This window comes from Lutjanus erythropterus, chromosome 17 (genome assembly GCF_056507025.1).
Source record: "Lutjanus erythropterus isolate fLutEry1 chromosome 17, fLutEry1.hap2, whole genome shotgun sequence".
Classification (NCBI taxonomy): Eukaryota; Metazoa; Chordata; class Actinopteri; order Lutjaniformes; family Lutjanidae; genus Lutjanus; species Lutjanus erythropterus.
This window is the reverse complement of record NC_139333.1, coordinates 17043137-17058438: the sequence shown is the minus strand read 5'-3', so window position 1 is coordinate 17058438 and position 15302 is coordinate 17043137. Positions and strand designations below refer to the sequence as shown.

Genomic DNA, 15302 nt, shown 5'->3' with positions numbered 1-15302 from the left:
ATTTCTGTAGGAGGAGTTCCTTAAAATATAATGCATGTAAAACACCAAAATTGACCACGATATTCAAAACGGCTGACTTCCTGTTGGGGCTAGTCGATGGGTCTAAGAGACTTTTTTTTTAATGCATCTGGTAATCATACATGTGCATAATGATCGTTGTTCATGTCCGTGAAACATGCCACTGGGGCTACACTTTAAAGGGCATGACCAAGCCATTTGGCCACGCCCACTGACAAAACTCATATCACATATTCAGGCCTGGACTACGATTGAACATGTGAAGTTTCAGGCAGATTTGACCAAGTAAACAGAAGATAATGCTACTTCCTGTGATTTGGCGAAACACTGACTTTCACTGTGCCGTCATGGCAATGCCGTTTCACAATAGGTCAAGGTCGTCTCAATAGAGCATTATCAAGGTCTTATGGCACATCTGACCAGATTTGAGTTGGATATGGTCAATCTGCTTTAGGGAGCACATCAAAGTCTAAAACGTGTCATTTCCTGTTGCCAGTAGGTGGTGCTATGACTATTGTGGAATATTGTCACGTAGATGTGTTCAGGGCGAGACTGTGATCAAACATGTGAAGTTTGAAAACAGCTGTTATAGCAATTTCATATTTCATGGTGAAACATCAAACTTCAATGCCACACCATGGCCAAGCCCCCGAGTAATATGTTGTGGTGCCAGATGCCCATCAGACACCAGGCGGACCAACTAGGCGGACCAACTTTTCTGAAGCATTATGAAGAAATGACAAGAAAAGAAAGCAGAATAAGAAATTGTATATAATTAAAAAAATTTCAGTAACTTTTTAACTAAAAACAAAAAAATGTTAGAGTTAGTCTTAGTTAGAGAAGAACTTAAAGACTTTGTCTTTATTATTATTTTTTTTTCGATTGTGTCTCTTGTTTATTTTTAACGCCGCAGACGTTAAAACGCTGTCTTTATTCTTGCAATAGAAGTACTTAATCTTTGACTTCATCCTGACCTGCTGACCTATCCGCAACATAGGCTACTGCGCATGTGCAGTACTTCACCTCGTTACAAGAACGTGCTGTCATTCGGGTAAGATAATGGCCGTGAAATATTAAGCCATAAAGTGCAGATACAAATAATTTTTTGTCTGTATTTTTAGTCATGGCTCGTAGAATTAGAGTGTTTAAGTTTGGTGCCGAAGGTTTTGCTCAATTATGAGTTTGTGTTAGCTTGCTAATAGCTAACTTAAGTAGCGAGCTAACTAGTCAATCACCGTGACAATTAGCTACCTCTGTTGGTCCGTTGATTGGTGGTTAGCTAACTAGACAAGAATACCGTGCTTTGTGCCCTCGTCTTGCTCACGTCATATTTTAATAAACTACTTGATTTAAAATAATAAAAAAAAATTACGTTGACAGCTGCCGCCATGTATCAGTCATTTCCTCCAAACCTGGTTCGCCCTAACCTGCCGTTGCGGAAGCCATCTTCGAGCCCCGTGGCTCTTTGTGCAAGGCCTCCATCACTCACCACGCCCGCTGTTACACCTGTGCGCATGGCCTCAGGCGGCACCGGAGATGGTAAATCAACGCCATTATTATCATCATCACCAGATAAGTTATCTGGACAGGCACTAAATATCTGCCACGCCTGTCTGTTGTACCCAACACAATGTTAAACCGTAAACATGGAGATATTATTTGCCATTAGTGTTGTATGACCTAAGCTCAGACCACACCAGGTTCATTCCTCTTTTCTTTTTTTTGCAGGTCCTATGATTACACCACTCAGCAAGGATACACATGCAGTATGTAACAAACTCAATGTGTTCCGTTGAAACAAAAGTCATAACTAGGTGCCATTTTAAGTTTTTTTTTTATTTCTGCCTCCATAGGGGTTGGGATCTGTGCAACCAGCACTGACACTACACATCTGCAACTACTGTGGTCAACAAGGTAATATATCACTGGGTGGCTATTGAAATTTGGTTATACATGTGAGGATTTTCTTCAAGCCATGTTTTCTCATCTCAGCATTGACAAGATGTAGCTAGAGGCAAATTATTAGAATATTGATGTCTCTTAAACATCCTTTCTTCCCAGCATTTAGAAAAGTGAGTGTATAAAGTAAGAAGTGCTGTAGTGTGACATGCCTTTATGATTTTAAGTATATCCTGACACAGCAGTGCATGCTATGCGACACATTTTCTCCTGGTTATCATGTGATTGTCTGGCAAAGCTCAGGTGCCTCTTGTTGCTTTGTATTTAAATTCAGTGTAGTTACGTGTTTCTGATTGACTAGTATTCACTTGTTAGGAAATTTTCGATGCAAGCGCTGCAAGAAGACACCTTACTGCTCAGTGGAGTGTCAGACAGAAGACTGGAAGGCACACAGACACATGTGCAATTCCATCGATCCAGAACCTGCAAAGTAAGCTGGGTCAACCCTGAGTACCACTTACTGTATGCTGTGATGATTTTTTAATGCTAACAAAAGCCACACAGTTTGTGATTCAGGAGCAATGGGTTGAAAACATGATATAATGTCCAATAAATAATGTAAATTCTCTTGTTTCTCTTAACCAAAAGACAGAAACCAAAGGAAATCACAGCTTCGCCAGTGATGGGGGACAGAGCTGGCCTGCTTGAGGTAATTGCAATGATTTTGCAAACTTCTACGTGAGATCTTTACATTTTTCGTGATTTGAAATAAAACTATGTAATGGGTTTGTGAACTATGTTTTGTTATCTATATGTATTGAAGACTGGTGATGCATCCAGCCTCCAGAGAGTCTATTTGCACAACTTGCCCATGACTAAAGTTGTTAAGGGAGCAGACATCCAGGTACAATATATCTGGTTTGCCTCAATTGTAATGACTGATCTAGCCAGCATGTTATTAAATGTCAAAATACATGCATGTCTCTGTGTTTTATTGTGTGTGGTTTTAGGCATCTGTTGTGGAGTTCTACAGCCCTAGCAGGTTTTTCCTTCTTGCCCAAAGCCCAGAGGTGCTGGGTGCTCTGCAAAACATCAGTACAGAGCTTCTGAAAACATACATCCATCCCCCAGCGACGACACATGTACCCTGTGTTGGAGAGGTTTGCGCAGTTCAGTTCTCCCGTGACATGGTGAGCCAGAGGTCTTCTCAAGCAATTTGACAAGAGATGCATGTCTTTGTGTGCACTAAGGTTGCCAAAAGTATTTTTTTTTTTTTCAATGTGGTGTGTTCAAACAATACAATATCTGCAGCCCCACTTGAGATGTGTGCCACAATTATTTCCATGGACAACATTTCCGTATATTTTAAATGAATGGAGATGCTGCTTGTAAAACTGAATGATATCAAGCACATTATATTCATTAATGTATGTGCTCATGTGTTGAAGTGGTAATAGTTGGAGATGAATTAATTAATTTTTACGTTCTTCACGTTAAACCGTGCATTTTAGTAGTCACATGTCTTACATTTCTGCTAGTTTCCAACAAATGTTCACACTTCCTGTTGATGATGGAAAAATGAAATCTCAAATTGAAAGGCTCTACTAAATTCCACAAAATATTTCTTTCAGTCCTGCTTGAGATAATTTTGGTTTGCTTTAATGTATTGTGTGCTTATTTTTGCTCAAAAACAATCTTTGTTGAATGAAGATTGTCTTTCATAATGTAAGCTAAAAACATTTTCATTCTTGACCACTTCTGAAAACAGTAAAAAAAAAAAAAAAAATCTGCAGATTTGGGCCTGAATATTAGTCAAATATAGTATTGAAAGTACAAAAGCTTAAGAAAAAATCGAAGTGCTCATTCAAGACCTCAGTTAAATTCAGATGACAAGAAAATAAATAATCCTATTTAGTGTGTGACTTTTTCCTCCTTTTGCAGTGATATTGAAAGTGTTGTTTTTATACTAATATTCTGTCTAGAACTGGTACCGAGGCCTGATCCAGAAAATGGCTGCTGACCAGAAGTCAGTTAATGTCCTTTACATTGACTTTGGCAATGAAGAGGTTGTTCCTGTGGAGAGGATCAAGCCCCTGGCTGCTAATATCCCTCCATTTTGTCCATGTGTAAGTGCATATGCACACCACTCAAATAAACTGTATTATTATTATGTGCCAATGATGAGTGTCAAAATGTTTGCTACATGAGTATCAATAATGCACAGATAACTGTCCAAGATAACTTTGCATAACTCAGAGACACCCACTACATAACAATCACCCTGACAGCTTGTAATGCCTCACAGTTGGTGTGATGACACAAACATTTACCTCTTTTACTTCCAGGCAATGGAGTGCCGTATTGCCAGGGTGGTGCCAGTGTTTGGAAAATGGTCAGGCGAGTGTTGTATTGCAGTGACACAGATATTGGGTCGCCAGGCTGTGACTGTGAAGATGGTGGAAACACAAGAGCATGGTCGCGTCCATGCTGTGGATATCCGGCTTTCCACCGGTAGGTTAAATGGAGTTGAGAAGGCTGAAAAGAGAGATGATGGGTGAAGTTGAACTTGTGAAAGGGATACACAGGAAAAAGGATTTGTAAAAGTTAAACTGATTAAGAAAACTCTCCCCTGTGTATTTCTTTAAGGAAAACAGCTGAGCACATTCCTCATTGAGCATGGCTATGCAGAAGAGGAAAACATTAATGTAACACCAACTGAACAAGAGATAAGTAAGTCAACTTCATATGTACATAAAGCAAATACAAGGAGTTTTAACCCGTCATGAAATGGTTTCAATTTAGCTATTTTTATATAGTTATTCTTAATGCCTGCCACTGGGTCGGATTCTCCTTGAAATTAGATGAGACAAGCCTGCATTCTGTTTTTCTAGACAAAGTTACAGTGAGTAGTATGTTAGCCAGTTAAAAAAGCTGGAGGAGAGTTTTATTTCAATAATAATAATTATTATTATCAATTATTAGTAATTATTTCTGATGTCACATTTTGTGATTATGGCAGTTGAAAAGCAAGAACTTTTCACAGAAGGGGCCTCTAAAATAGTAGCTGTAACCATCCCATCTCAAATCGGCATATGGATTTGTGACATATGAGGCAAAACTGGAAAGAATCACTAGAAATCCATGTCTCACCACACAGTGTTCTCAAGTTTTGCTTAAGTATTAAAAGTCATGAAGGTCATATATGTAAATTAAAAAAAATACAGGTTGACCTTACTAGAATTAGCTGACAACACGTAATGTGATGTTAAGCATCTGAATTTGTTATGAATTTTTATCACTTTAGAATATTTCAAGCAATGCAACTTATCTCTGTTTTGAATTTGTACTTTAAGTTAGTGCTCCATGTTTTAGTTGCACCCTGACTGTTTACCCTACTGTATCATGTCAAAGCGGCTCCTGTGAAAAAAGTTTAGTTGTAAATGTAATGAAAATCTTGATTTTCCTCAGACACCATGGTGAGTGCATCTTCGGACAATTTCAGGTCTCAATCTGATGGGAAGGATGGCAACAGCTCGACTCAGCCACCTGAGCCACTGACACAAGCTGTGGGTGACTCCTTCCTTGTTGTGGTCACCCACCTGCAGTCACCAAGTGAAATTATCGTACAGAAGTTAGAGAACACTGGTAAGTAGCATTGGGTCTGGAACATAGAACGTAACACCCTGCAAATGGATTAGGGCAACACAATGAATCAAAATATTATTAAAATTGCAGTGTAGCCAGTGTAGTGTCCAAATTGCAGAAGCTGTAATATTTTTGATAAAGGAAAAATGTGTGACAAAACAGCATTATAATGAAGTAATGTAGTGCTTTGCAGAGATGCCCTGGCCCACACATTTTGTTCTCCAGATGTTAGAAAACATTTTTTTTTTTAAAGTGAGAATTACATTTTTGATCATCATTCCCACTAATGCTGAATCATACCACAATCTCAAAACCGCTGTCAAAATAATATCAATATGAATTCTTATCATAACATGAGGGCTTTTGGTTTACAGGAGTGATTCGGGAGTTGCAGTTGCAGCTGAGAGAACACTGCTCTCAAGTTCCAGCTGCCCAGAACTTCAGACCAGCCCCTGGCACGGTCTGCTGTGCCCAGTTCTCAGGTACAATACACATATATGTATATATTGACAATATATGACCCTTAAAATAAAAGATGACCCGTAAAATGAGACAGTTTGATTAGTGTGAATGCTAGATTGATTATTTAATCTACTAAATCAGCAGAAAAGTTAGTATTGTATCTAACAAGTTGATACATGAAACACAAAATTCAAAATTAATGACATTTCAGCCAAGTTTCAGTGAAACCACAATTTATGTTTGCATTTTATAGATTTGTTTTTATGAACTGTTTCGGGCCTGAAAGGTGCTCAAACCGACCTTTCACAGATGAAACATGAGTTCTTATAAAACATTTCTAAAACATAGTTTCATGCACTAATATCAAATTAGTGTTTTTCTTTGGTTGACCTGAATTGTGAATCTAAAATCCAAGGTCATTGTTTTTCTTCCAGAGGACAAGCAGTGGTACAGGGCTAAAGTTCTGGCTTATTCATCAGAGAAACGCGTCTGTGTTAGCTACGTTGATTTTGGCAACTCTGAAGAGGTGGATTTAGGCCACCTGCGGCCTATCACCACCTCACTACTGAGCCTGCCCATGCAGAGTATTCCTTGTGTTCTAGCAGGTGTTGTATCTGTTGGTAAATTTGGTAAATTTACTGAAAATTGAAAATATGCATTCACAAATTCTCTCACACCCTCTCAAACATCTGTCTTTGGGCTCGTTTCCAGGGTTGCAGCCTGTTGGTGAGAAGTGGTCAGAGGACTGTCTGCTGTCCCTGCGGCAAAGGACATCAAACAGAATACTGTGCGTTAAGATCCTGGGAGCGCAAGAGGGCAAAGCCTTGGTGGCTATGATTGATAAGGCCAGTGATCCTCAGGACAACATAGCTGAACTGCTGACCTCTGCTCGTTTTGCTGCACCTGCCCTTGTTACCGCCAGTAGTGACCAGCAGGCAGACCAGACAGCAAAGACTGCTACTGTGGAACCACAGGGTGGGAAATGAAAAGCTCAATTACTTACATATGAAAATTATATCAAATTCTGTCTAAAACATAGAAATAATCATCAAATAGAATACAGGATATTGAATATTAGAGGAACATTAAACTGAAATGTCATGAATGTCAATCAAATGTACATACTGTAGTCACAAATGCAGTATCTGTCATTCATTGACTTAAGCATATTCATGCAGCTGTTTGAGCCAGGGCTTTCAACTGAGAATTTTATGATTAACTTTATCATTTTGACAATATTTTATGTAATTTGTTTTGTATTGAAATGTGCTTTTCAGTGCCTACCCCATCCTCTGAACCTCTTGTTTGGACTTGTACTGAGCTTCCCTGTGATGGCCAGGCAGTGGCACTGCTGGCCAGCGTCGTGGTGAACCCTCAAGAGTTTTACTGCCGCATAAACAATCCTACAGGTATTGTCATGTCTTCAGCCTCCAGCCACAATAATTGTCTTTTGAGAGCAAATTAAGCTCAGTATTGGCTGGTACGGAGTGCCATTACGAGAACTTGTCTGAAAACGGTGCCGTCCTCTTTTATATTGTACCTTTAGATTTTAGAGGAGCTAATCATCTATACATTATAGCTCATTATCAGTGTGGTTCACTTTGTCTTTTTTTTATGTTCACAGTTTTGTGGTCTTTACTGTTGCTGTAAAATATTTCCAGAATGTAATTCTTCTCTAATCTCTGAGAATGATGCAAGTAACTTGAAAAGCTATGGGAAACACTGCAGTGTGTTTGAGATTATTCCAAGACTATAACAATTTCAGATGACCACATAAGACTTCATGATTTTTATATTGCGATTCTATGATGTGACATTTTTTCATGCCACTTTAACAGTTTATTTCATGTATTGTGTGTGGCTGTTAGAACATCAGCGGCTGATAGAGCTGGGGACTGAGCTGAAACAACACTGTGAGGCAAAGGAGCAGACCTCACCTTTTGCACCCAAAGTGGGAGAACCTTGTTGTGTGATGTTTACTGGTGAGACTATCTACTGCACCACCAGTTGTGATACACACTCATCTCAGATATTGACATTCAAAATGATCTCTTATTTTTTTCTTTGTTTGGGGGTATTTGGTTGTACATAACGTGTCTTTTGCTCCCCAGATGATGGAGTGTGGTATCGAGCTATGGTAAACAGCCTGTCTGAAGATGAAGTGTCTGTACAATTTGTGGACTATGGTTATAGCATGAAAGTGGAAAAGAAGCACCTTCGATCCATTACACCCAGACTCCTGACTCTGCCCTTCCAGGCAGTTCGCTGCAGGCTTGCAGGTAGTGTGTGTGCATGACAGAGAGCTTGTGGGAAAAATTGTTAATATAAATAAGAAACTGTGTTGAGTGAACACCTTTTTCCTCAAGTAAATATTACATTTAAGTATGTTGCAAATTAAATGCAGTCAAGGGAGTGTCAGAATTCTGTTACTTTATTGGGAATTTTGCCATCATCTCCAAATATGGCTCTCTATTAAAGGAGTAGTCTGGATTTTTTGAAGTTGGTTGTATGAAGTATTTACAATAGTCATTGTATTACTTACAGTACAGTCAGTACACCCCCATTTTGGAGCACCGGTGTGGGAAAGTAAGCAATGTACTGCTGTGGACAGGTTCAGCAGCCAAATGTATTTTAGCCACCTAAAAAAAATCAATAGCAGTTGAAGCATACACTGTATTTTCACCACTTTATTCAATGGATCCCATGTTTTAAAGTTTTCCTGGAAGTTATATCAACTAGTTACTTGCAATGGCTAGCAGGAAACACACCATTACCTTGAGTAAATTATGGATTTCTCTGTGTTGGGTCACATTAGGACACAGTTCAACAAAACACTGAACATATGCCCAGTGTTTTTAGACATTTTAATGCAGAAATGTTACATATTATAGCTTTGAAGGCTACATGTGATTAAGGCATATTCAGCCAAGTGATTATTGTTGTCACTCTTGAAAGCATAACTGAAATTTTCTAGAAATTTGAATCAGATTTGTTATTTGAAATGTTCTCAAAATTATTATGTTTGTTTGTGTGTGTGTTTTTGGATTCAGGTGTGGAGCCCCTGGGATCAGAGTGGAGCAGTGAAGCACTGCTGTGGTTCCAGGGTCTGGTGGATGGCGAGGAGCTCTCTGCACATGTCCTCTCAGTCTCTGAACAAGGCTTCGATGTGAAGCTGGAGAGCAGAGGGCAGGATGTGGCAGCTGCTCTAATTTCCGAGCAACTCGCCAAAGCTCCTGGAGCGATTCCCAAAGAGACACATGCAACCACAGGCTCTGAAGCCAAACACCAAGAGAAAATAAAGGACAGCGAACAGAGCCAAGTACATGCACAGGCCTCCAACCAGACTGGAGTCAGTCCCAAAAAGAAACCAACAGAAGGGACCTCAATTCTATCAGAAGGTCAGCTGGAGCAGAGCTGTTCTGAAGATGAAATGCAAGGGTTTGATGATTTCAGAAGCTTGATTTGATATTGTGTGTAATCTTGTTTCAGCCCCATTTTTCCCAGGGGACTGGAAGACGTTGGAGCTGCCTCTCAATGAGACCTTTCAGCCGTACATCGCAGCTGTCATCAGTCCTTCCCTCTTCTACGTGCTCTGTCCCAGCCAGGGTCAGACCTCTCATTTTTGCACCCCATCTGCTATGACAAGATGTACAAATGGTGAAAATCTTACTCTTTGTCCTGTTGTAATTGCTGTGTTGTTGTTTTGCAGTGGACCAGCAGAAGCTTCAGGGTGTGATGACGGAGCTGGCTACCTACTGCAGCAACATCCAGGCGTCTTTATCCTCCACCATCCTGAGCAGACCAGCTCCTGGGGCTGCCTGCAGTGTCCAGTTCTCCGGTGAGGAACTGTTTTTTATTTCCATAAATACATTTTTTTTTCTACATTTTATTAGTTTTCACAGTTGGGAAAAACGTTCAAAATTTCAGGAAAAAATAAAGCACCTTTGCAATCCTATAGTAGAGGTAACTTGTTTTAATACACACCATTTTGTATTCAACTTTTTAAATTCAGTTTGGCTTTCCTAAATTGTCTGCTTAAAGAGTTAAAAATGTCTATGTGCTGAACAACAGACATATTAAGTTGATGGGGTCATTAGCCTACTAATAAAATGATGAATTTCTAATAAATCTAGTAAATACAACGGCCAGACTGAGGTCATTTAAAGGCCAGATTCAGTGCACAGGCTGACAATTGAATAGGCCTGATGTATATCATAAAAGGGTAAGTTCTTGAATCTGTGGTCCAACACACCTGATTCAAATGATCAGGGCCCCGTTTCCCAGAGCCTTCGTAGCGCTACGTGCGTCGTAAGTTGTATTTTAAGGTCTCCCTTAAGGTTACGGGATGTGTCCCAGAATTGGGACAACGTTAAGGGAGACCTTAAAATACAACTTACGATGCATGTAGCGCTACGAAGGCTCTGGGAAACGGGGCCCAGGTTGTTGTCAGGCTTCTGCAGAGGCTTGATGATGAGCTGATCATTTGAATCAGGTGTGTTGGAGCAGGGAAACATCTAAAACATGCAGGACAGGGGTCCCTGAGGACCAGGGTTGGGAACACTGGCCTGTACTGACCTGAACTGTAACGCATGCTGTTATAATTTGCAGCTCATCTCGAAAAAGAAAAATGCTAGTTGTGGCCTAACAGGACAGTGTGAAAAGGACAAGATGTTTTACACAATTTGAATTGGCATATTTCATTAAGGGATCAATTAATAAGAGCTTAATTTGTTGAAACCTGCAAACACCTTGTTGTCTGCCATATCTAGAAAGTAACTGGCAACTGTCAAACCATCACTGCCACTACCTGCCTCTTCAGCTGCTGGAAGAAGTACGTAGTGAACACAGCCAGTGACAAGGATACAGTGACAGTAGATGAAAAGCTCTCTACACGACTGTTGGCATGAACTGAGTGAATGAGTGAGCCAAGTTCAATGTATTTCTAAGCATTGCCATGACCTCAAAAAGCCACTAGGTGTCAGACAGGTAAATTATAAGCAAATGACTGTGAGCACCATACATTATAGCTGACAATATTACTTCTGACACATTTTATGGATATATCCAGACCATTGTAAACATTGGTCTCTGTTTTATGCTAAAACAATGTAATCTTGAGAGTTTAATAGATACTGGCAGCAGGGGAAAACCCCATTACACAAGCAGTATCATTCCTTCTCATTGTTTAATGATTACAGGCAAGAGACCCTGTGAGGACAGACCAGCTGATCCATCACTGAGCTATTACACACACACACACACACACACACACACACACACACACACACACACACACACACACACACACACACACACACACACACACACAATCTGTTGCTATGAATTCCCTTCTTTCATTCTCCACTCCACTTCATGTTTGCTCGCTGACTATGCTCGAGACCCCACCTGCAGTTGTTGCCCCTGCAGACCTAAGCTGGTAATTTGGTGTCTGCTAGTAGATATAATTACACAGCATGTGTGCAGCCGAGCGCAGGAGCGGCTCTTCTTTAAACACAGTATGCAAGTAGGAGACTATAGCCTGGCATACATTCCGCAGCTTAACAACAGGGTCTGTTTTAATGGATCTTTCAGTGCTGTCTGTATGTTCTTAGCTGGTAAAGACTCATCAATTTTAAAGAGCAGCTGCATAGGTAGAGTAGCCTTTGCCATCTCTTGAAGGCTGGATTCAAGGCTTTTTTTGGGAGCCTTAAATGGGAAAGTTCCCCCCAAAATCAAAAATACACATTTTTCCTCTGGCCAAATTATGCATCTTGATTGTTTTTGTATGATTGGAGATATCAGCTAGAAATTATGACCCATTTACTCAAGATAATCCACAGATCCCTGATGTGAGCAGATTTATGTAGGAACTACTTTCTTTCTTGTAGAAAATTGTTCCAGTTGATTCTACTAGAAAGAAAGTTCCAACATGCAACTGCTTACATCAAAGTCTGGATTATCTTGAGTAACTGGGTCATGATTTCTGGAAAGAGACATTGCTGTTCAGTTTCGACATCTCTACAGCCAATATTTGCAAAACTCAACCAAAACAATCTAAATTTATAATGATATATAATAATAAATACCGCTACAAGTAAAAGGGAAAATAAGTAAAAGAAATAATGTAAATACAATTTTGCAAGACAAACAGTTACAACAATTAAGTATTAAAAATCAATAAACATAAGTCAGTGGAATACAATAGAATTAACATACCAGGAGAGCTTGCCATCCTAATATGTAGATGCAGTGTGTCTCACAGTTTAGGGGCTTAAAAACAGAAAGCACCCTCATCACTACTTTTACATGGAATTAAACAACCTAAGTTTTTGTTTTCAGCTGACAAAAACTGGTACCGTGCGGTGGTCCTGGACAGCGGTGAGAATGAGATTAGTGTCATCTATGCAGATTTTGGTAACACTGAGAAGGTGCCACTCTCCCGCATCTTGCCCATCCCAGCCCACCTGCTGCAGCTTCCCTTTCGGATCATTCGCTGCACCCTCACTGGTAAGTTCAAAGGGCCGTCGTTCTTTTTCTCTGAAATTATACTTATTGTGTTGTATTTTTTATAAGGTTGAGTTTTTATTTCAGTTTAGTTTTAGTTCACAGAGTGAAATTCCTTGTTTTGTGTTCATTTTTGTTTAAAAAATTTAGTTTTTATTGGTTTCAGTTAGTAGTAGTTACTGTATTTATAATATGGGGGGTATTTATCAGGGGCGCAATATAAGAAGTTCAGAAAAGGTATTACAGTGCAAACATTTTGTGATGGTGATTGACTCTCAGTCATGTAGACATCCCAGTTTTGATAAACATATGCCATAAACCAATACCTCCTCATGCTTGTCTTGATCAATTTGACCAAAATGACAACTTTATAGTTTTAATTTAGTTTTTTAAGTTCACAATATCGCTTTTGTTTTTCTTCTAAAGTCTTGGTTTAATTTTTGTTACCTAAGATTTTTTTTTACACCTAGTTTAAGTTTAGTTATAGTTGGCTGTAATCTCCTTGCTTCATACACCCCTGTGCCCCCTCTCCTCTGTTTCTAGGGGAGGAACATTTCCCTGCAGAATTGCCAGGGGACATAGAGCAGATGTTTCAAAGCCTGCTGTTAAATGGCGTCCTTGCCACAGTCCAGTCTTTCGATGGCTTTGCTAATGTCCTCTCTCTCACTCTGCCCACCGAGAGCGGCGGGGGGCACATCTCCACTATGATCTTGGATACACTGCACGCCCTGGCCAAGAGCAGTCCTCACCCATTCTGCATCCAGGGGTCTGAGCAAACTAACAGCAACACATGTACTACCAGCACTGCAACTGTACCTGACTGCCCCCAGCCCAAGCTGGTACCTGAAACCCAGATGAGGCTGCAAAATACACCAGCTACCAGTGACCAAACCATGACCCCAGAGCTGGCTCACTGGACCCTGCACCTGAAGAAAACCACTTTTGTCAATGGTTGGTCAGATCGCAGTTTCAGTGTGATTTCTGAATTCAGTTGCTCTTCTTTACTATTACATCATTCATTCAACTAAATATCCTAGAACACCCAGACTTTTTTTGATACTGTCATACTATATGGTGCACATCACTCTATTTTGTTTAAGTGCTTAATAAGATTCAACTTACTGTACTGATAATTAATATAACTGATATATTTTATTCATTTTTTTACTGATTAATCGGTTAATCTAAAATAAATAAATTACCCAGATGGCCTATGTGAAGTACAGTAAATGCGGAAATAAAGCAGCAACTGTAATGATATTTTGTTTTTCAGAAGATCTAGTTCAGACGACAGTTGAGCACATGGAGCCTCCATGTGAAATTGAGACAAAACCTCATGGTATGTATGCTTTTAAACAAGAACATGATCTGTGACAGCCTAATGTAATATTTTAACTTTAGCACACTTCAGTCCTCTGCTGCTACAATTAATTTGTGACTGTTCTCTTCACTTTCTATTTAAATCCCAGATTCTCAGACCTCTGACTGCTGTTGTCTGAGCCTGAAGACTAAGGTCAGAGCTGTTTCACTTGTCTTTGGAAAGCATCTTTTGAACCAGTGTTACTTTTTTGATAGAACATTTTTAAGTTTGTATTGTCAGGATGTAAAGGCCATCTTGTGCATACATTATTGTTGTTTCCCTCAGGATATTTTTATGGTAATTTTGAGATATCACATTAGAAGATCACATTGGAAGAGTTTTGACACTCTTGAGAGGCGATTTTGGCCTTTGTGAATTTTTGTTTGTTTTACGATGTTAACAGCACTTGGCAAAAATGTGCAAATTCATAACATGTTTTGTTTTTGTTAACTTTCACAGATTGACCACCTGGAACAATTGATGAAGCTGCAGCTTTCTATCATGGAGAAGTTAATGGGACAGATGAAATAAGATTTAGCAAGTACATACCTTGTTAGTCTTGTTTGCCAACTTGTTGAAGTTCAGGATGTTGTGTTTTCTCCGGACCATCTTTGTTTAAAACAAGTTAGCTGTTAATGTGGCCTCCAGAATTAGCCACCCAGCTTGTTATTGTTTTAATTTCATCCCTTCTGTTTAGGGCTTTTATGTTTTTTAACTTGTTGCTAAATTCCACACACTTTTTATATTTCTGTATGTTTTCAAAAAATGCATTAAGCACTTAATAGATTTGTTAAAAGCTGGCAGAAAAATCAGCAACACAAGATGTTCAGCCTCAATTATCCAAGTGTGTTTATTTCCTGTAAGTGTGCAGTAACGCCCGCTGTGCTACCATCTGTTCTTTTGTTCAGTCCTCATAAGATGTTAAGGTTGGATGTCCAGCCTGATTGATTTGTGTTTGACATGTTTCATTTTTTTCATGAATGTTCTGTCACAAAAAAAATATAAAATGACTGCAGTGAAGTGATTTTTTAAACTGGTGTTTTGAAGCCCTAAATTTAGGCACTTTTGCTTTGTGCAAAAATAGTTTTATTACTTCATGAGACATTACTCCAGTTCAGATGGACCTTTAACACTGAGGGACACTTGAATGCTGAATATTCTTACTAAATAAAAACATCTACAATAGAAATACTATAGTAAATTTAAATAATAGGAAATATACAGTACCAGTCAAAAGTTTGGATGCATCTTCTCATTCAATGTTTGTTTTTCCATTATTTTTAAACATTGTACATTAATACTGAGACATCCGACTTTTGAAAACTGCCTTCTGCCCTTGTAATCAGAGATTTAAGAACAATGGTTATTTAATCTTCGATTACAAGTGCAGAAGACTGCAAAATTCTTTTTGTTT

At 39.2% G+C, this 15302-nt stretch overlaps 1 protein-coding gene across 1 annotated transcript; it reads left to right on the top strand.

Annotated features, from left to right (window-relative positions):
• Positions 1-1403: 1403 nt before the first annotated feature.
• On the top strand, positions 1404-14908 carry tdrd1 (tudor domain containing 1). The gene is made up of 25 exons (XM_084740660.1): positions 1404-1557; positions 1747-1784; positions 1872-1932; positions 2293-2407; positions 2566-2626; positions 2741-2821; positions 2928-3107; positions 3900-4043; positions 4263-4428; positions 4564-4647; positions 5386-5562; positions 5937-6044; positions 6459-6629; positions 6736-6999; positions 7302-7433; positions 7893-8006; positions 8136-8303; positions 9075-9422; positions 9514-9630; positions 9734-9862; positions 12364-12531; positions 13072-13479; positions 13802-13867; positions 13998-14041; positions 14348-14908. Exons 1-25 carry the CDS (start codon positions 1407-1409, stop codon positions 14417-14419), a joined length of 3567 nt encoding a protein of 1188 aa, XP_084596786.1. The 5' UTR covers positions 1404-1406; the 3' UTR covers positions 14420-14908.
• The last annotated feature ends 394 nt before the right edge of the window (positions 14909-15302 follow it).

Excerpts from the sequence above, each read along its gene's own strand:
- tdrd1 (XM_084740660.1), top strand. The coding sequence starts at position 1,407 with ATGTATCAGTCATTTCCTCCAAACCTGGTTCGCCCTAACCTGCCGTTG. Across the intron at positions 1,785-1,871 it reads TCAGCAAGGATACACATGCA|GGGTTGGGATCTGTGCAACC; the intron begins GTATGTAACAAA and ends CTGCCTCCATAG. Across the intron at positions 3,108-3,899 it reads TTCAGTTCTCCCGTGACATG|AACTGGTACCGAGGCCTGAT; the intron begins GTGAGCCAGAGG and ends TATTCTGTCTAG.